This window comes from Netta rufina (assembly GCF_964035555.1).
Source record: "Netta rufina genome assembly, chromosome: Z".
NCBI classification, from domain to species: domain Eukaryota; kingdom Metazoa; phylum Chordata; class Aves; order Anseriformes; family Anatidae; genus Netta; species Netta rufina.
In genome coordinates this window covers 10,256,971-10,279,161 of record NC_140126.1, presented here as the reverse complement: position 1 = coordinate 10,279,161, position 22,191 = coordinate 10,256,971, and the positions used below count along the sequence as shown (strand labels likewise).

General features: G+C 38.2%; 1 protein-coding gene across 2 annotated transcripts in view; it reads left to right on the top strand.

Moving 5' to 3' along the window:
• The first annotated feature begins 3,328 nt into the window (after positions 1–3,328).
• Positions 3,329–22,191, top strand: part of RICTOR (RPTOR independent companion of MTOR complex 2) — a 77,842-nt gene continuing 58,979 nt past the window's right edge. For both annotated transcript variants that reach the window (XM_084305256.1, XM_084305255.1), the window contains exons 1-3: positions 3,329–3,462; positions 3,676–3,723; positions 19,195–19,292. In XM_084305256.1, coding sequence (XP_084161382.1) covers positions 3,414–3,462; positions 3,676–3,723; positions 19,195–19,292 — 195 coding nt within the window. In that variant the 5' untranslated portion in view covers positions 3,329–3,413. The remainder of the gene's footprint in view (positions 3,463–3,675; positions 3,724–19,194; positions 19,293–22,191) is intronic.

Here is a 22,191-nt window from a genome sequence, read left to right as displayed (position 1 = left end):
TTGCACTTTTGTCTCGTTTTTAAAAGCTGCTCTGTCTAAATGCCCATTTTTGGACCCACTCTGTGGGTGACACCATCAGAGGTTTTATGACTCACTGACCACTGAGAAGACTTAACAATTCTTGTATTTTGTATTCTAGGCTGTTTTTCCCATAGCATTTATAATCCAGCCAAACATACCTTCCTTCTGTGTTTGGAAGAGGTTTTTTTCAGTAGTTAAGTTCAAATGCTGTATATAAGTAAATCTTACTGCTTACAGCTTAAATAATAATAAATAGATCAATTTTAAATACATTCAAATATTTCTCAGTGGATAGCACAACATATAATAGTACTGCTGTTAAAATGACAGCAAGTCTTTTACAGTGAAAGCCCAAAGAAAATGTTTGTGGGCTTCTTCAGTTTCAGAGAAGAGCAATGAAAACTTAAAATAAATGAATATATAAATATATAAATAAATATATCTGCTGCCCTATAGATTTTAAATTGAGTAATGATAAATTATACATGTAAGTATAGGGCTTCAGCCCTATAACTAGAGTTTATTTTGACTGAAACACTCAGCAGCTGTGTGTTTTTTATTTTATTTTTTTTTACTCAGGTTTAATTAATATGCTAACCATACGCCAACTGAACACCTGTTGCTTTTCACAGCTTCAATAGGATTACTCAGCACAGAATGCTGTGAAAAATCTGACATGAATGGGTGCCTAAATGTGAGGTTACACTAATTCACTAATTAACCATCTAGTTAGCAACATGTCCAGTTAATCAGGAAGACTTGTTGCATCGCTTGACATGCTGTTATTCTGCAGCTGGTCACTGTTGCTTTAGTATGCTACTTATTAACGCTCTTACATCATTTTCTGCCATGTGTTCTGTGTTCATTTTTTAATTGTGTCCATTACTGTACACTTAAGAAATATTAACGTTTTTACCCGGTTGCAGTCATTTGAGATTTTATTAATGATTTTTATTTCTATATGGATTTAATTGGCACTACATTCATGAATTAACTTAGATTGCATTGGTTTTCAAAATCAGAGCAACTCCAGGAACGTGTTTACTGAGTTAAACATTTCGTTAGGAGTTGTCTTTTCTTTAGTCAAATCATTTTGCTTTTGCAAACTGTATTACTGTTAATTTAATTATTGTTTTGTGTTTTATTTTTGTGTAACCTAAAACATTATTTATAGAACTCCTTTTCCATAACAATATATGTAGAAATACACCTGTTGGACTGTATTTGAAAAAACTAGCATAGGAATGTATTAGGAATACACCACATTCAGCAGGAAAGCAATCACCTCAAAAAGCAAATCCAGTGGGAAAAAAAAGCCTCCCTAGGGAGCAAACACCAAAATGTCCCATGCTTTTTCTCCAAGCAGCTTGGGGAACATGAGACCAAAATTTATAAATCTAGATCAAAACCAAGCAGGCTGTGGAGCTTTACATTTGCAGCTTAAAATTTCACCAGAAAACGTTCAGCATCTACCTAAACCTTGTGGTGCCTTCACTCATTTCCTGTACCAGCCCAGTCTGAGCAGTCTGTCCGCCCCTTACCCCTAACCAGCTGGAGCCCCAGCAGCATGGCTGTGCTCAACATAGTCACTTAAAACAGCGCCAAGGAGCAGACATTTTGGCCACCAATCCACCTTTAAGATACTTTGTTCAATGTGTGATTGTTTCTTTATTCCATCTGCTTTATATCTGCATTGACTATTTTTCTTAACAGTAGAAAATAGAGCTCAGATTTTATCCTTTCTTAAGCTGTCTGGTGGGTTTCACATGAAGAAAAAGAAAGAATGATTGCAAAATTCTTGCTAACAGTATAGAGACAGCAAAAGAAGCAATTTTTTTTTCAAACCTTTTTCTTTTAATTCACTAGATTTTCACTTCCTCTTCATCCCACTGCCATTCAGGATTTAACATCTATTTAAAGCTGATTTTATGATACTGAAAATTAAGGAATATTGTTACAAATACACTTGGGTAAGATAAAGTGCTCAACAAGCCCAAACCACCGTAGCTCAGCTGACTTTACTAGGCTAACTTCTTATCAGCATTGCTTGATTAAAGTTTTTATAAAGTTTATTAACAGACTCTTCATACTAGTTATGGCCATTATATTTTAGAGGCCAGGCTCACTTTTGCAACACACTTTTTAAAATTATTATTATTATTTATTTATTTTTATTTATTGTGGAGAGCTCCTACCTAACCGGTAGTCAAAGCTAGCTCATACCTGCTATTTTTCATGTCACCATAGACATTTTAAAATACTTTTTTTTTTTTTTTCCAGTCGTGGCAAATATTAGTTAAACCCCAAATTATCTTCAATACACCTTTGTAGGTTTCCACTTATAAGTGATGTCATGACATTATTTTGCATGTCGGTATCATAGACAAGCTGAATTTTATCTGTATAAGTTAAATGTAAGTGAGAGAGAGATGTTGCCCAAAGGGTTAAGTGAAACATTTTGATTATTAAACGGTGTTTTCTGTCAGCAGGAACAAGATTAACAGAGTACCTTAGAGTTTACACATTGCTCCTTTCTTGCTCTCTCTTTTTGGAAGATGCTGTGATTCCCTCAAAATACAGCGTGTCTCTCTGACTACGTCTATCTTATCTGTAAGGGAAGAACTAAGTGCTGTATGGCACCAGCATTGAGTGTGAGGATCCAAAACATTTCACATGCAGATTGCAAGCTCAAATCCAAGCCAGAAGATTAAAACAGGGCCGACACTCAGAGGTGCTTCAAATTTTTTTTAATGTGAAATTAATTAGTCCCACTAGCGTTTTTAGAAACGGGGTACAGTACTACCAGCAGAAGCAGCAGCATTTTTAGGTAGGCACGGGCTCCCTGGACGTGAAATTTTGGCCATCAGCCCTGAGGGAGGCTGACGAAACTGTTACTGCCAGTTCGTTACGGTCCTGTGCTATGGACGGGTGATAGGCTACCATTTAGATCTTTTGGTTTTGGGAACCTCGGTCCTTCGAGAACATCGCTTTCTTACTTCATAAGCAAAAACTGAGGTCAGAAAGTAGGTAAAATAAACGCGTTTGTTTGAAGCGAAGGAGCCCATTACAGCAACCTCCTCGCGGGGCGGGGGCGGGAGCGGGGGGGCAGTCTGTGTGGGGAGGGGGCGTGGCCGCCGTGCGGGGGGGGGGGGCGTGGCCTCCGCGCGAGAGGGGGCGTGGCCTCTCTGAGGGCGAGGGCGGTGCCTCGGGGGGCGTGTCCTCTCGGCGGGGAGGGGGCGGGGCTTCTGGCGAGGCGGGCGGAGGGCGGGAGGGAGGCGGCAGCGGCGGCGGCAGTAGCGGCGGCGGCGTCGCCCCGCGCCGTCCCGTCCCGCCGGGCGTCTCCTCGCGAGATCGGGCGAGGTTTCCGGTGTTGTGACTGCGGGGCCGCGAACATGGCGGTCAGCCTCCGCGCCCGCTCGCTGAGGCACCTCCGCATCCGAGGTGAGGGCCCCGCGCGGCGGCGGCGGCGGCAGCAGCGGCGGCGGCGGCGGGGCAAGGAAGGAAGGAAGGAAGGAAGGAAGGGGGGCTCGGCCCCCAGCGGCCCCCGTTGTGTCTCACCTCAACCCCCGCCGCCGGTTGCCCGCTGCCCCCACCCCGCCCCTCCCCTGCCCTCCCCGCCATCCTGACGCGCTCTCTTTCTCCTCCGTCCCGCAGGTCGCAACGACAGCGGCGAGGAGAACGTCCCGCTGGATCTCAGCCGAGGTACGGGGACAGGGACAGGGACAGGGCCGGGGGGCGCCGCCTCCTCCTCCGAGCTGCAGCAGCAGCAGCAGCAGGAGGAGGAGGAGGAGGAGGAAGGCGGAGGCCTGCCCGCCGGTGGGAGCCTCGCCCCGGGGCCGCCGCCCGGCCGTGCGGGGGCAGGCAGGGGGCGAGGCGGCCGGTGCGGGGCCGCAGGGGGTGCGGGGCGCTGCGAGGGACCGGGCGGAGCGGCGGCGGGGTCGCTGAAGCGAAAGCGGGCTGCGGGGCGTGGGGGAAGCGCGAGTGTCAGCGGTGGCGGTAGCGCTTTCGCCTCGGGATTAGGCTGCGCCTCGCCGATTCCACCTCCGATCCTTTTTTTTTTTTTTTTTTTTTTTTTTTTTCCCCAGTACAATCTGTTTTCGGAGTTTTGTTCTTGAGCGGTTTCACCTTGGGCTGGAAACTGTCTCTGCGTACATATATCTTATTTACAAATGTGTTCTAGTTCTTGGGGAAACGCTCCGAGTTGTTTTCAGTTTAAAGGAAACAGGTTTCTTTCTGTCCTCCCACCCCATCTCCACATGCACATGGTTGCTTTTGTGCCTTTAAAAATAAAAACGAGTGAAACTTCGTCAACGAAATGCAGGACAAAGGCCTTAACAGTTCAGACACATGACACAGCTATTACTGTAAGTAGTGTTATCTGTTTATGAAACTTACAGAATCAGGATTTTAATGAATGTGTTTAGTAATCTTTTTTTTTTTACGTTGTGTAGTGCTAAATTGTTCTGATGTGACAGAACAATACACAAAATTTAAATGTTGGAGTAGTGATGTTTAGATGTGGTCTGTTTGAAATCTTTTAGTCAGAATTCAAAAGGTGACTGTCATTGAGATTGATTTATTTTTTTTTTCCTATGAGGTGTTTTAAGCCACCTACTAATCCCATGAGACCTGTAGTAACAGCATTGTAACTACCTCATATATCCTGTTGTAAAAAAAAAAAGTCTCAGTTAAGATGCAAAATCAGTTCTTAAATAAATGAAAAAAATGTTTTGCATTGTGTAGAGCCAGTTAAAAAACAAACAAACAAAAAAAACATTAGTATGGTAGTCACAATTGCGTAAGGTACAGCTTTACTTTTAGGTATGTACCCCGTGTCAAAAATCCTGTGTGTATTTTTTTGTTGGAGAAACTATAACTGTCCGATCAGTAATTGGATAGAGAATTTTAAAGGAAAAAAAAATAAAAAATGTCTCAGCATGGCATTAACTAAGCTAGATGATAACTTGATTTCCCCACTGAACACACAATCACAATGAACATTTATTTTTTTCAACTGTTACTATAGTTACATAAGCAATTAGTTAAAATATTTTAAATTGTTACACTCATTTTGTACTAGTAATACCCTGTTTTGATTCACTATGTTGAGCCAATCACATAGTTTTTCATAAGGCTCACGTTTTCAGTATCTTAAAAGATAATTCTATTGTTTTCTTGTTTCCCCCTGACAACTGAATTTTGTGTTGATTAATCTAGAATATCTGTGTTGGGCGAAGTACAGAATTGCCAGAAACAATGCCTCAGCCATATGCTTCTAGCTGCAGTGGTCTCTGTTACGAATACATGAAATTAAATGGGTATTGCCTTGTTTTAAGCAGGTTCTCATTTAGTGACGGTTAGACAAAAATGACTTAATATACAAGTCAGGCCTTCAGTAGTCCACAGCTGTGGACTGTGCAAGAGGCTAGTGCTGTTATTAAGTATTTTAGAACTAATAATAGGTGCAGGGAGGATGCTAGCCTTGTTTGTGCTGCTTTAGTTCCTACTTCTTCCTGGCTTACTGTGCAGTAAGATTCCGGGAGCGCCTTGCTGTATGTAGAGCTGATGCACCTTTCTCTGCTTCATGTTTGCCCCTCACTGTTCTTTGAGGGTTGCTTATGTTTTCCCAGAACTCATCTTGTTGTTCTCTTATGTGTTTTTACCACGCCTGCTACAGCAGGAGTTCCCTCTTTGGAGCTTTTTAATGCTCTGCATTTTCAAAAGTCATGTAATAAAGTTTATGAAGGGTGTTTTATTTTACGGTGCACTGCATGTGTGAAGTCTCTGTAGAAGATCAGCCTGGTTAGAAATATTAATGTAAAGTTAGTTGTTTTATGGGTTTTGTTCGTTTTTGAAACTTTTTAGCTGCTCAGCCCAGGCTGTGCATTGTCTTTTAATATGATTCTTGGATAAATCTTATTTTGGGACAATAATTTTCTTAACCTTTTTTCCCTAGAAAATTAGTTTTCTGAAAACATGATCAGCTCCAGAAAAATTGTTCCCAACATGAGTATATGTTGGACGTAACATTGGTACAGTTGGTAACGTTGGTACAGTAAAAAAATACTAAAGATAAGTGTTGGACTGGTCATTTTGACTATTTAAGTCTATACATCATGTCTTCTGTTGGTTATGAAATTAAAATTGTTAACTGGGATTCATCGTACTCAGATTTTGGCCTTGTGTTATATTACCTGCTCAGAATAGAACAGAAGAGGAAAAGAAGGACAGATTCACCACCAGCGCAACTCCCATTGCAGTCATCTGGAAGGAATTAGCAATGGGATGAGGCATACTGGTTTAATTAGACTCCTGAAATCAAGCTCATAACTTCTTAAGGCCAGAGAGGACAATTGGAATTATTTACCGAGTTATCACATTTGCTAGGAATTCTTGCTTTGAGTCCGGTTGTGGCTGTGTACGTAACCATGCTGCAAGTATGCTGTGCTTTTAGCAAAATTCATCTTGGTTCTGACTATTTTGCAGGGATTCCAAGCTGAGCTGCAGAGCTCGTATACCTCCCAGAGCCCTAGGCACTGTGAAAGGCTTGTGTAATCCACGCTTGGTTTGCTGCAAAGTTCTTTGCTCCTGTCTGTAACCGAGTATGCTTACCAACTGATTTTGCAAATTTGTTACTGCTTCAGTAACAAATTATCCTGTTAGGTGACCTACACCCTTGCCTTGCTGGTGTTTCTGCTGCTGGCTGTGAGTTGTGAGGGCCTGAGTGAGGAGAACTGCAGGCAGTGCCTTATCTGTAGGCAGACACCTTTAAATGTCCTTCTGTCAAGAGATCCCTGTTTCTTGGTGTATTTCTTTTTTGGTTTAGGGTTGGTGGTTGTTGTGGGTTTTTTTTGTTTTTTTTTTGTATTCCAGTAGTTCTGACTCTGCATTGCCTATTAGGAGCTATCTAGTTTATTTACTAAAGTACTTGAGATAAACAAGGGTGCAAATAGAACTGCTGATGGTGGATGAGGACAAGTGCAGTTTGTGACTATACATCTCAATTTCCTTCTTTCTGAGGGTAACGGTCTTCACTTTTTGTTATTGTGCTTTTTAATTAATTGAAAGGTACCTATCTTCAGCATTGATAGTTTCATTTATTATTAATTAACCGATGTTGCAAGACACTACTTTGATTTAGCAGCTCTTTGTACATCCAATTCTCTGTTCTGCAAATGTGGAGTCTCTTATTTACAGCAGGAGACAAATATGAATGAAGTAGCTGAGAACTGGCTTTTTTCCTCCTCAAGAATGAGTTTGGCCCAGTGTTAGGAGAAAAACTTTTTCCTTTTTTTCTCACTTATGCATTGTTTGCTTCTAACACATAGACACACAAGTTCTGCTTAACTTCACAACTATACTGCTTTTCTTACTGTGCTTACATCACTTTAAACCATGTTGTATTTGATTCCCTGTGCCCACATGGCAAATTGCAGTGCATTGCATGCAGGGCAAATGTCTCAGGAGGCTATTTGCAGTTTACAGCCCACAAAAATGTTGGGCATTTTCAAGGGTTATTTGAGGGATAGTCAAAGAAGGCTAGATGAATTTTGTTTCCAAATTCAGCTTGAGATTTGGTGACCACTCCATTTCCAACTTCCTTCATCAGTAAGAAGCAGGGAGGAATGTTGCGCACCTGTCTAATACTGAGAGTTCAAGTCATGGGGGGGGGAAATATTTGGAGTCCTTGTAACAAGGCAGTAGCGAGGATGCAGAGATTCTGGTGGGTGTGTGCTCTCTTGGTGGCTCAAAGGCAGTGAGTGTTCCACACTGGTGGCAGGACTGTTACAGAACGACTTCAGGTTCTTCTTTGCATGCTCTTGTGATAGGTGATCCATCACAAAAATAGGAGGAAGTGGGGCTCCTCTGCCCCATAGAAATATTGTTTTAAAAATATCCAAATAAACAAAATGTGTGGGCAACTTGACCTCTTCCTTCACTGTATACCATGGTTGTGATGGTTAACTGTAACAGGTAACTTCTGTTAGAGCAAATCACACAGCACTGTGTTTTACTTCCTTCTTTGTGAATCTGTAACAGAAGCCGTGATAGGAGCAAGAAGATATTTAGCAAGCGTTTTTTTTTTTTCTTCAGTTGTTCTAGGATGCAGATAGTCAACTTGAAAAACAGCTGAAGTCTTACATCTTACTTGCCTTGCTGTCTGAGAAATTCTCTGTTGCAATTATTCTTGACTATTGATCTTTTTTTTTTTTTTTTTTTTTTTAACCTATCTGGACTCCAAGGGGTACATGATTGCTGATGGTGGCCTGCCAACTTTTTGGGCAAAACCTACCTTTTGGTAGGTTTTAAAAGCAAGTTAGAGGAGCTCAGTATATGCACTCCAAAATTAAGGCATACACTTAGCTTTTCTATCTGCACTTGTGCTTTAAATTGGCATTATTTTTGAATTGTAAAGCATACTAGCCTGGTTATATTAATAACATTTGCATACCTCTGGCTATGTTTCCTAGATTATTACTTCTTTTACAGTCTTAAGACTTTTCAGAACTACTAAAATGGTATGTGCTTACAGTATTTTCACTTTCATTTCTTGAAAACAGGAACTAGATATTTAAAGAGGTGAAAATCTCATAAAAAGGCAACTTTAACCCCTTACTCACCATTAAAGTATCTGTAGGAGCTGGGCACTGTCATGTCTTTCAAAATCTGTGCTCATGTTTCTTTAAAAGTTTTATGTATGGCAACTTTATTTTTTTTTTTTAATGGGTGGATTTTTATGTATTTTTTTTCCTGCAGTGGTTCAGGTTTGTCAACAAATGTCAGCACTTTTCTTCTGAAGGGCAAAAACTAAAACTGCCATTCTAATATTTTGTGGTTTCTTTTTATATTTGACAAAAGGGGTTGTTTGGGGATTTGGATCAGTATAAATAAGCTCTTAGGTGTTTAAGCAATGCTGTGTTTTCACATTACAATTTTCTGTTTTTTTTTTTTTTTTTTTTTTTTCTCTTTTTGATCTGGTTATTTGAATCTTGCAAAATGTCAAAATACCAAAATCTCTTAATTTCTGCTTCTCTCTTGTTAGAATTTTCGGGATTTTTTTGTCAGAGTTCATCCAGGGTAGATGCTATGTAAAGAAACACACACCCTTAATCATAATTACAGTAAATAAGGAAGCTAAGTCAATGATAGCCTTTCCAGAAAGAAATGCATCAGACTTCTGCCCAATCTTGGAATCTTCCAACATACTTTGCCAATTAGCTGGGAAACCAGAAAATTTTTACCTACCAGCATGTAAGAGATGCTCAACATCAGGTAGAGTTTTAAAAGTGGGAGGAAGTGCGATAGTTAGTTATACTGAAAAACACCTGTTTACAAACTAACTGGTTAGACCCATCCAGATCCAAACATTGAAGGAAAGTAAGGTTTGGGTAAGTTTCAGAATGGCTTGAGAGTTGATGTTGAAATCATGGCTGACTGGTTTTAGGAATGCGATGAAGAATTGGTTGTGTTTTATCTTTCAGACTAAATGGGACTCTTACCTGTGACGTGTTGTTTTTTGTTTTTTTTTTTTAATGACATGAGCTATCCATCTAAAAAACAACTATTTTTGTACAACTAAGAAATAAGCATGTGACATGAGGCTTTGACTACACAATGGATTGCATAAAATAAGGGGTGTGTTTTACATTGGAAGTGTGCTTTATGGCATGCAGGTGGGCAGGTGCTTGTACCATAACACAGGTCACTGCGTACAGCAACACTCGCATGGTACGTCCTGATACAGAAAGGAAGGTGCTGTACTGCTGTGAAACCAGTGCTGGCTGATAGCTGACAAATTGCTTCAACTGGGGCACTGAGAACTTTCATAATGAAATATATTTTGTGTTATTGTAGCTTAGTGATCTCCAATATTAGTATATTTATGCATACTGCACAAGTAGGTTTTTTCATTTGCCAACCTTTTGCTGTGGTGATGGAAAATTTGGGTAGAATTGGTCAGACAAAAAGTAGAAGTTAGCAGAACTTAGGAACATGATTAATGAAGAGTGTATTTACCAAGTCCTTGCAGCTGATGAAGAGAAGAAATGCTGGTAAAGATGTTAAAAAAAAAAAAAAAAAAAAAAAAAGAAAAAAAGACCAAAAAAGAACAAAACCCCCCTAATAGTTGCATTTTCTTAGTTGCATAACTGAATTTTTATAGCTGTGTAAGACTGGCTTTGTTTTGTTTCTCTTACGTTCATCAGCGTGTAGCAAGCTACATCTAAACAGTGGCTTGAATATATTTAGGTAATTAAATATTATGAGGAAGTGTCTTCCACAAATTGTGGCAATGTTCTTGGAATCCAAGTAGTTCATCCATACCTTAGGCTGAGTGACAGAGCTTTTATGAAAGTTTTCTGAAAGGTGTGATTTTCTTGTCACCGTCCCTGGGGGTGTTTAAGGAAAAGTTGGACGTGGTTTGGTGGTGACATTGGTGGTAGGGGGATGATAAGATGATCTTGGAGGTCTTTTCCAACCTTAATGATCCTCTGATTCTACTTATTACTGTTTTTGTTGTATCTGATCTTTTGTTCAGGTAGCTAGCAGCTTCTCAAATGCTAAAGTGATTTAGCCTTTTTCCTTTTTTTTTTTTTTCCTTGTGGAAATTGAAGATATTTAATTGTCCAAGGTGTAAAATAAAAAGCATAAAGATTCTGAATTCTATTTCCACTGAAGAAATGTTTAGTTAACAATTTCATGCTGCTTATTAGTGATACTTTGAATAAGATTGTCCATGTGAGCCTAAGACCAACAGGATGGCAAAATGGCAAAGATGAAATAGGATAGTTATCAACCTGTATCTGAAGCGGCTAGGGACAGGTAGCACTTCTGGATAAAATGAAGGCGGTACATCTGTATACCTAATTGACATGGAATTTAATGGTTGTGAAATGAACTACAGCTGCAGATTTAAGACTACAGGATGTTTAGTGGGAGATTAGTTGTGCGTAGACAAAAGGTATTTGAAACAAAACAATATGGTCTTGATCTATAGAAAATGTATAATTACAGTGGAATAGTACCAAAGAATAATTTTGTTAATCTCTTCATATAAAAATGTACGGAGGCAAGTATGTTGCAGTACAATTCGCACTGTAAAAAAAAAATGAGCAAACCTATATTCCGTCTTTTCCCTTTATTACCTTCTGAACACTACTGATATCAGAAATTAGCTTTAGCAACCTCATATCTAGCGAATTTATAAATGCGTTTATCTCCTTTATGCAAATCGTATGTGATTTTCATGGATAGACTGAATGGAATTTTTTTCTTGAAATTCAAAGAAAGAAATGGAAAAAATGTTGCTGTTGCCCTGTTTCCATAAATGTGGTGTTTCCAGCTCATTCTGTAGGTTAGCCCATTACTTCATCAAGGTAGATTTCTTTGAGTCAAAATCTAACTATGAGTTAGATGTCCTCTGTGCTTAAAAAGCTGTACTTAAATTTTCTTGTTTATCATATGTAAAAATTTATAATACAATTGACTTTTTCTGTCCTTTCTCTGAAATTAATTTTTTTAGGAGAAAACAAAAGACTTGAACGGTCACAGCTGTGGGCAGATGGGACTGTCCTGTTGCTAGCATGATGGGCTGGAGTTCCCAACAGTCTTCAATCAGTCTTTGTGCTATTTTGAGGTGTTCTGGTCGTAAGATTTTTGGGGTCAGTAGTTACCATGTCATACAATCACTGCAGTGTAAAGGTTTCCTGCTGCTGTTAGTGCTGTTTCAGAATTACCTGCAGCTTACAGTTGCATGTACCTTTATTAGTGTTTCAATTTGGAGATGTTACTTCGCTCTTTCCCTTTTACAAATTTCCCTTTGTGTCTTTTTCAGGAGACTGGGTGATCCTACAACGGATAATGGGGCTAGGCCATTGCTTCTTACACAGCATCTTATGTAACAGGATTTTCTGGGGACAGTGGCTAACTACTGACAGCTTGAACTTTTATCAGTAAGGGCCTTTTAGCTGGATAGCATTTATGTTTTGGTGTTCTTGAACAAGTTAAAATGATGCAGAGAATAATCAAAATGCTAATAAGGAAACATTCTTAGATATGATCATGTTCTTCCCTTTCAGATATTTTCTTTGAATCTCATTGATAGTATTCCCAACTTGCTTGTGAGCTCAATAATATTCAAAGAAATTCATAATCAGAATTCCTGAGTAGTTTTGAAAGATTTCCCTGAAATACAAACCGAAGAGTAGTTGCATGATGTGACGCAGTCAATGTGTATATTTTGTTTAAAGCAAATAGATATTGTGACTGGCCTGAATTTTCTGTTCAGAACTGTTGGCAAGAAATAAGAAAACGAGTTTGGAAGAACAAAGGATAATTTTCTAAACAATTACAGTAACCTTTTCTAAACAATTACAGTAACTGTGTATCCCCCATTCAAATTCAAATGCAATGTTCTCAATTTCCATACTGATTTGATTTCCATACTAACATATCCAGCATTACAGATCTAGGAAAGGCTTGTCCTCCAAGATTTTACCTGCTTTTGAACGCAAGAGTAGTACTGGGTCACCCCAGCCTTGTGGTCTGCCAGTGGCAACAGCTACTAATTGGTGCGCAGGAGAGAGTTGGAGAACAGGGCAGGCATGCAGTCACAGGAGCATTCCCCAGCCTCCAGCAGTTTATGGATTGGTTTGTGCTTTTTCCCTTTTTTGTCTTTTTTTCTTAATATGTAAACCCTTAGGTGTGTTAGAACAAGTTCTTCTAGAGTTTAACCGTACATTCTAGAATAATTTATACTTCTATTTTACTATGAAGTGGTAATGACAGGAATCATACTAGGAGATTGTAATTTCAGCTTGGTTTTAATCATCACAGTGTGCACTAGTTACAGGTATGTGTCTAATACTGTAGAAAGATGGAATAATGTTCTTTCTTTTGAGGGGGAGAGGGGGTAATATATGAAGATTGTACATCATAATGATGATTCCTAAGATTCTTGGCATTAACGTTGCATCTTCCTGGTATTTGATGACTAGTGCAAGTATTCATTCTCTAAACTGACAAGTTACTTGAAGAATTTCCAAACCTATCATGGTATGTTATGTGGTTCTAACTTGAAAATTATTTTCAGAACTACTAAGTGAGGAAACTTATGTATGTCTTATACTAAGACATCAAAAGAATTGCTAAAAAAAAAAAAAAATTAAAAAAAGAAAAACATGAATTTTCAAATCAGCATTGTTATCTTTTGGAATTGTCTTTGGTTATCTTTTACTGTGTTTAAAGTTTAAAGGTATTTTAAGTTCTCACCATTGATCAAAACTTTGTATGTGGCTAGTCTTCAGCTTTGTTCTGTGCTTCTGTTTGAGGGATAATATTGTAGCTTTAGATGCTATGACAGTTGTTAACATTTCAACTAGTAAACCAGTTTTTCAGGAGTTTTAGCAGTAAAGGAAGTCTGTCTACAAATCTGGCATACAAGATCACACAATAGGAATAATTAACATAGTTCCAAGGGTGAGAATGTAAGTTTAGGATGGCTTTTCTACATGTATAATCCCAGTGTGTTGGTTAGATAAATAATACTGTAAGAAAATAATTTGGAAGGTGGTCCATTTTTTGAACTGCTTTCACCACTTCAAGTAGAGTATAACACCAGAATGTTATTTGATGGACCTCTGTCTACTGAGTAATCTTTTAAAAAGGAAAAATAAAAACATTTAATTCATGGTATTTTGTACAAATCTCCAAATGAGAATTCTATACAGTCTCAATAGGTTTTTAAATTCTACTTGCATGTTTACTTACAGAAAGATGTATGTGTAAGTGTAGATCTAAATATAGTAAAATATGAAGGGTTAGATTTGTAAATGTAGTCCCAATATAAGACCTTCTTGTTCTCTGAGATTGTAGCAATTCCTGGATTCTACCCTGCATATTCTGTCTCTTGTATCTCTTTCTAGTTAAAAGACAACTTTGTAAATATGAAGCTTAATTTCTACCTGACTGATGTAAGCAGAGGAACAGTTCTTTTACTTTTCTTTCTAACTACCATGAAAGAGATGATTTTTTTTTTCTGTATTACTGAGGCACTTTTATCTATTCATAACTTTCCTAAGCAGCAAGAGTGAAAGTAATCTGAGTTTTTTATTTCTCTTTTCATGAATATGGTTTACTGAGTCTTCTGTGTTGTATTTAAACTGCAGTACTTTGTGTATTGTTCACCTGTGAAAGGTATAGGAAACAACAGATTGCTGCTTACATTACACTGGTTTTGGTCGTCTCTATTTTTCAAGGGGATGTTTGAAGTTGTTAAACTTGTAATACATTCTCTTTTTCCAAATTTTTATCAAACAATGTATGTAAAACTTACACATCAAGCTGTACCAGTGAAAAGCATACTGCACATATTGTACCTTACCGATTCAAGGGTAGTAATAGACACCCTCTATAATTAGCGTTAAAACTCTTATGTTTTTTCAACATAGCAGTAACTAAACAAATTTGTGAAAAATTATCTCTACATTACAGAGAATTACACAGGTGAAAACATTAATGTTTTAAATAATTTAGATAATGTATACTACTGTGTTTTTGAGAATCATAGGCTGAATGCGAATTGTTGGTTTTTTTTTTTGAGTCTGGCAGAGTTTGGTCTCTGCTGTGTTCATATCAATAATTCAGAAGCGATCTCTGTGTCATGCAGTTTTCGTTCTTATGTAGCTGTCTTTTCTTCCATTGTTCTCAGAACTTGGTTGTTTTTCTTCTGTGCAGTTTCCACATCTTGAATTAGATGTAAATTAAAAATACTTCATGTTATGAAAGATTGCATAATTGTCCTGATTTTTTCAGCAAATTCATAATGGAAGGTTATGCGTTTTTCACTGGTGTTTCACTCCATTCTTTCAGATATTGATAAAAAAGTATTTTAGCAGACTGATTATCTGTCATCTGAGCTTGCATGGCACCTTTAAGTAACAGATTTTAACAGCTTTCACTAATGGATAACTCATGACTGTTTCAGCGGAAAAGGAGAACATTGCGTTTGTGTTCCTAGTTGTTTCCTTCATTCTTGCAGCATGTAGTTTAACAAGCCATAGAAAGCAACCTTGAAATGTACAGTTGTGTAGTGGTTAGACTTGAAGTTTTTTTTATCTTGATTTTTTTTATTAAACAGAGGTGTAAGTTAACCAAGGTCATCCATTTATACTGTGATTCTTCCCTTCAGTAAGAGGAAGATCTCTCTCGTGTCATTGTTCTTAGTCAATTATTAAATGCTTAACTTAGTGAAGTACAACTTCCTCCTCTAAGAGAAGTCTTTAGCCAAATTTAGTCTCCTATCTCACTTTTTGGCACTGTGACTCTAGTACGTGTGATAAGCAGCTACTAGCTCAGTCTCTCACTTGTGAGTTTGTTTACTGTATGTGTGTTAGTTGCTGTGTTCAGCTACTGGCCTAGCATCTCAGTAGTGATGCATATAAAATGTATGCTCCTCAGTTTAACTTGTTATGCCAGACTTCAGAGGTCCTGAATTATTTGTGTGCTGAAGCCCGCTGTTCTTGTTTGCTTGTTCTTAACATGTGCATAACGGGACAGGGAATTGGCATGCTGCTAGCCTTGCGAATGTGGTCAACAATGCTGCTATATCTGTCAGGATGGTAGGGGGGAAAGGAGTCATCACTCGTGCTAATACAGCTATTGCTGGTCCTGTTTCATCCCTGCATTAGATGGAACACTGTTTTGTGTAGCGGGAGCTCTGTGGTGATATTGCTTTCTCTCTGGAGAATGGGATCTGTCAGAACACATCATGATTTTCACTGGGGAAAAACAATGTCACGGTCCTGAAGGGGTGTAAAAATGAGTCAAGCCCTAAAAGGTCATGAGAGTTTAGAAGCAAACAAAAACAACTTTGAAGATATTTTAAATATATATGCGTGTATGGATTACTTTAAGGTACACAGATGACTGAATTCTTGAGGCTAGGGTTTTAAAACATAAATATCACTATATGCTGAAGATTATCACTGAATGTACTGGATGTTACTTGGTGCAAACAGCTGTGGATGAAGAACTGTGTTTCGTGAAATAGAGATACAAAGAACTATTTTGCTCCCTCAAAGTGCTTGCTGTCCAAAAAGGAAAACACGTAGAAAATAAGACAGTAATGATGAGCAAGCTAAGCTGTTGTTGCAGATCACAAGTGGTCTAGCTTGGAAGTTTTGTATGCATCCACAGGTTTTTAGATGCTACATGAGACTGTGGCTTTGTATGCATTAATCAAGACAGGTGTAGAAGTGCAGGTGGAAAAGAAGTCTGACTTTTTAGCTGAAGAGATTGATTAGATAAGAGCGTCCTGATTCCACCAGTTTGCTTATGAATGTCTCGATGGCAAAGATGCTTGTGCACAGGTGCTTGTTTGTCTTTAGGATTCAATTTGATTCAGTAACCCAGCAGAAAACTAACACAACCAAAAGAACAAAAAGCATTCTGCAGAATTGGTATGCAGAAGCATTTTAATGTGAAGTTGATGTAGAGACAGAGTAGTGTAAAGGGTAGAGGGAAAGAAAGGAAGGGAAGGGGTTGTGCATCTTTCAGCAGAGGAAGGCGCTAAGATCAGCTCCATCGTTTTGCACAACTCCACCCTCAGAAGCACCATGGGAAAGAATGTGAAGATATTTTGTTGCTGTTGTGGGCCAACTCACAATGAGTCAGCGTCTCAGTGATAAATGAGGTAAGTCAGGAAATAATAGATTCTTGCAAGGGTCTTAAAGTTATGATGAGTAGCTTCTCTTTATCTTTTTCAGATAGAAAAGCAAGAGCCACTGAAGGAGTAAAGAATAAGGGCTCGTTAATCAGAGCTAAGAAATCTCTGTGGCTTTAGTCTGACCTGGGGTCATCAAAAAAAAAGTTTGTCCTTATCAACACTAACATGTCCTGTTAGGCTTGACAATGAAAAGTTAGGGGCATAATATTTCTTCTTTGAGGAGATCAGTTTCGGATTGCATGCCGTGGTTTTTTTTAATTTTTATTTTATTTCTGGGCTAATCTATGTTTTTCAGTGCAGTTGAATGAGACTTTGTGGCAGGAAGATGAGCGGTCCTGGCTCTGGTCTTTGATTAAAAGAAAGCCGTGTTGATTACTTGGGAGAATGCAGAATATATTTGTTCTATTTTTAAGACATTTTAGTGGGAAGTATATAATAGCAAGAGACTCTGTCTACATCTGTGAAGTCACATTGTTTTGTTTAAATTCTTTTACATCTGCAACTCATGCAGTTCTGTTAGGCTTGCCTATCTTCCGGGATGGCTTTATTTTTAATAGAAATGAATTATGTTAGAGTATTTGAATAAAATGTCTGTGGTTTTTCTAATATATGTTACACTTCCAGAAGAGGGAAAATGGCATAAGCCTTCCTTGAACTTAAAATATCACAATTCTTTTTGTTAGAACGTTCTGGAAAAAAAATGTCTTCCCACATTAAAACCAAGACTTAAACTGACATGCTTGACTGAAAAGGCTTCCATAATTTTAGTTCTTTCTGAGGTCTTAAGCTGTCAGAGGGTATTTCTTTCCTGTCTTTTTTGTTTGTATGTTCTTTTTCCTACAATGCTAGGACTGCTGATACCATCAAACTATGAGGAAAATAATATGATCAATATTATCAGTTCAATTTAGTAGTAGAAATGTGTTTTTGTTGTGTTCTAGATCTGTTGCTGGACTTCTTGCTTCATATTACTTATTTCCTAGTAAAACTGGAAAATGCTGGCTGCTCTGCTAAACGCTACAAAGTTGTTTTTCAGCAAACTTTTGTCTCTGGGAATGAGGGTTTTTCCATGCAGAAAGAGGACAATATTAGAAAAGCTGCTCTGACTTTGCATACACAGGTAGAATAAAATGGTTTTGGTGCACGTTTTAATTATGCAGCCTCATTATAAATATATGTCATAGCTGCAGAGGTATTGAAATGGGACATGGGATGTGGTAGCGTCATCATGTTCTGGTTTCTTCATATCCAGATTGGCTGCCTTGCTGCGGAGAACATGCTGCTTGATTCCAAGTTACACCCACAGCATCAGGCAACCAAATAGAGATGTTCTTTGCCAATAATATGCCAGAGATTGTCTGACTGATCTCATGTCTTTCCTGTCTGTATAGTGAGGTTAGTTTCAGTAGAGGTTTAACTTTTGTGTGTAACTATCCATCCACATGTTCAAAATTAAATTTTACAAGAATATTTCTATTTATTTTTTTGGAGTTATTGTTGATGCTTGCTCTTCAGAGAATAGAGGTTGAACATTCTGAGAAGGCTTACATCTGGTGGGTCTTTTGGTATAAATGGGGATATGTTATAGGTTCAAAAGTGTTGTGATCCAGGGATATTCATACCCATAATTTTCAATTTTTTTGTTCTTTTAAGTTTTTAAACTAGAGAAACTAGTAATAAACTTAATTTGCTGTATAGACAAGGGATGAGAAGCTGTTGGTTTTTTTTTGATCTCTGCTTTGGGTTTCGTTTAGATAATGAAAAATATACAAATATTCTCTCATATTAAGATATCCTGCATGGTAATATTAGGATATTCTTTCATACTAGGGTGTTCGTCCGTATTAGGGCTCTTGGGAAGAAAGTTCGGAGAAAAAGTGCCCAGTCACTGTGCTTACCTAGTATTCTTCTTCTTCGCATATTGCTTGAAACTCCCAGACCTCTAGTAAGTTTACAGTGTTTGTGGACAGAAATTCGTATGGAGACCAGAAGAGAGTCCTGTCTTCCCAAAATCCTACTGACTCTTTATTTGTAGAGGACAAAGTCATGTGGTATAGTAGTAAATTGCAGTCTTTTTACTTCTGTCTTTAAGTTCACTATTTGTCTTTAAAATACACGGGGATTAAGGGTAAGTCTGTTCACCTAAGGACTGGAGTTCAGGTCACTAAATGGATATCTTTTGTCAACTGTAAATCTAAGATATTTGATTAAAATGTCTTTTGAAGTAGGAGTCTCTATCCTCCATGGACTTTAGCACTTATTTTAGGGAACTCAGGTATACCTAGCTTGCATTCTAGACATAAATCCAGTTGGTGCGTCTTGAAGGAAGGTGATCTGCAAACTAAGTGAGATTAGCAAAATAGCACTTTGTTTTGGAAACTGCATGTTGAATGTATGTTTAGACTTCTGATTCTTGTAATTGTCTACTAATAACCTGTTTTCTTTTGCAGAACCCTGTGATAATATGAGAGAGATTCTCCAAAATGTGGCCAAATTGCAAGGCGTCTCAAATATGAGGAAACTAGGTCACTTGAATAATTTTACTAAGGTAGGTGCTTGAATGGTGTCAGAACATGTGATCATATCAAAATATTTTATATTCCTCTATCAAATATAAAATATCCTCTATCAAATGTCTAGGAGATTCATGAAGCAGTTATGTATAATAGAACAGTACATGGAACAGTGCGTGCTGTGAGAGAGTAAGAGTAAACAAGGGCGAGTAGGTATGTGAATGCAAGATCATGCTGAAATTTGGGTTCTACAGGAAGGATTGTTATAGTGCTTAGAAGTCTGAATTATCTCCTTATTCAGAGATTAAGTTGCATAAATCTAATCCAGCTCCACAGGATTGAAGCAAGAATTAGGAATGGCAGACATGTTTGATGTAAACTGGCAAACTATGGTAAGGAGGAGGACTGTATCACTGAGCATGATTTTCACTGTGTTGGGCACTATTAGGACAGGAACTGTTAACTTCTATTATGGGTTTTATAGTGAAAAGGATTTAAGGGGTTGATTTCTAAAAATGGTCTGTATGGCTGATTTCTTAAGGTACTTTTTCCAGTTGTAAGCTTCCAGATCATGGGAATGTGAAAGATACTTGCCTGAAAGTTTGATAGAGATGTTGGGAGCTTGAAGGAGGCGAGAATTAATAATTTATTGTAGAGTGAGAGATGATAGACTGAGGAAAGAGACTACAAAAGGCTTTCAGAATGAGAGTAAGGACAGTTTTTTGATGAAGTCAAATGAAGAACTGGTGAAGAAGAGCAGAGAAGATGGGAGGTGAGCAGTGAATTAGGTAAATGATGTTTGTTGTAACACAGTGAAAGGCTGTAGCTGGATGGTGTTTCAGCTGTTGAGGTAAGGTAGCAGTAAGTACGTTGCAGTAAGAGAGGCTGGAGACAATGGAGCTTTTGTGTGCATGTTACCTGAATTAATGTACTGATACACAGAAAAAAATGGTGAATTGTATGCATCGCTGATAGTGTCACCGATGGGGCGACATGCCTGGAAATGAAACCCAACTTCCAGTGACATAGGATGGGTTCTTCAATGAGCCTTAGATAGGAAAGGAGGAAGTAATGGATAATTTAATGGGAAAAGTAAGGTTTAAATTCATTGTTGTGTGTGATTCATTGGGTAGGATAAGCAGGAGGCTGTGTAACACTTCTGACACAATTTTAAGTGAAGGAATGAATGCTCAAGAGCAGATCTGGGGAACCAGTTGATAGGAGAAGGACAAACATACATAATAATCTTTGAAGTAGGAATGCTTCTTGGCTGTTGAAAGCACTTGTAAGATTCAACAACACTTCAGTGGTAGTGTGTGAGATTCAATTGGCAGAAGAGTGAGTACAGAGAGCAAAGTTATGACAGCAAGTCAATTTATCTTTTAGTGTTTTAGGAAGAAATCTGCAAGTGCTTCATCTTCTGAGTTCAGAGTACGTGGAGGTACAAAGCATTTGCAGAGAATTGAATCTTATTTGCACTAATTTTTTGTCATTGTTTTATTGCATATGCATCCGTTATCTGACAAACGCTGTTGCTGTTACTCACATTCTGAACTATTTTAAGTCCCCTTTAAGTTGCTAGAAAAGGCTGAGGCATAACTGCTTGTTTTTTGTGCTGATCTGGAAACTTAATGTAGATGCCTCCAAATTCTGTAGTTGCCTTACAAAGAAAGAGATGGGTGTAGGTTTGCAGGTGTATGATTCCTAGCAAAATGCTAACATTTGAACAGGTCTTAAAGCAATATTGATTTTTCTACTGAAAATCATCACACAGTAAGTACCTGTATATGTGGTCAATTAGTAAAAATGCATAATGTAATTAAAGGATGAACCAAAAGTTCTTTTAAAAGAAATTAGTTTTGAAAAAATGAATAGTATCATAATTAAATATTTGAAAAATGTTATTGCTCTTTAAAGTGACCTAGTGTGAAAATTGGAAAATATGCTCAAAAACGCTAGGAAGGTTTTCATAAACTGAAGACTGGCAAGGAATGAGGAGTTTCTGAAGGCAACTCACATCCCTGACTTCTGGAGACAAACAGTAATTCATAACTGGGCTTTGATCCTAAATCAGAGTGACCACATGCAAGGTAATCATCCTACTCCTTGATGTGTGGCACTTACAAAGCAGATATTTCAGTGAGGCCAATATATATGTATAACTTGTACATTTGATTTTGAAAATGTTCCTATTTTTGTCTGAATTGTGAATTCAGCTGTGAAGATAGAATAAAAGTTGCAAAACATACTGTATTGTCTCCTTGGTGGTTGGAACAGTTCTGTGTTTTTCATTCCAGTGGTTAAGAGTGAAAGCCTGGAGACTGGGGAGATGGTTTTATTTCCTTTTTGCACTCCAGTCTACTACCATGAACTGACGTAGTCTCAGTTCCTTGTTTGTGAAATTGGAGTGTGGGGTAGACAGTGGGGTTTTGTGATGTTTGATGTGTTAGCTGCTGAGGATGTTTGTATTTTCAGCTTGGAGGATATTGGTGGTGTTAAACTTGATTTGTCCATGAGTTCTTGTATTTCATGGTCTGTGTGAAAGGCTGTGAATTCACAGAATCGGAGAATAGTTAAGGGTGGAAAGGGCCTTGGAAGGTCATATGGCTCAACATTCCCCTCGTGCTCAAGCAGATCAAACTGGAGCCAGTTGCTTAGGACCGTGTCCAGACAGCTTTTGTATATGTGTCCCAGGAGGGAGACTCCAAAACCTCTCCAGGCAACCCGTTCCAGTGCTCAGTCACCCTAGTTATCTATTGTATGGGCAGGGAAAGTACTGTTGGGAAAAAAAAAAAATATATATATATATATATAGTATACTTCTGATAAAATAACGTGGAAAAATCTACAGAACTTAACCTCTCCTCTAGAAATATTATTACACTTAAAAAAAAAAAAAAAAAAAAGGCAAAATATAAGGTAGGAAAATGTCAG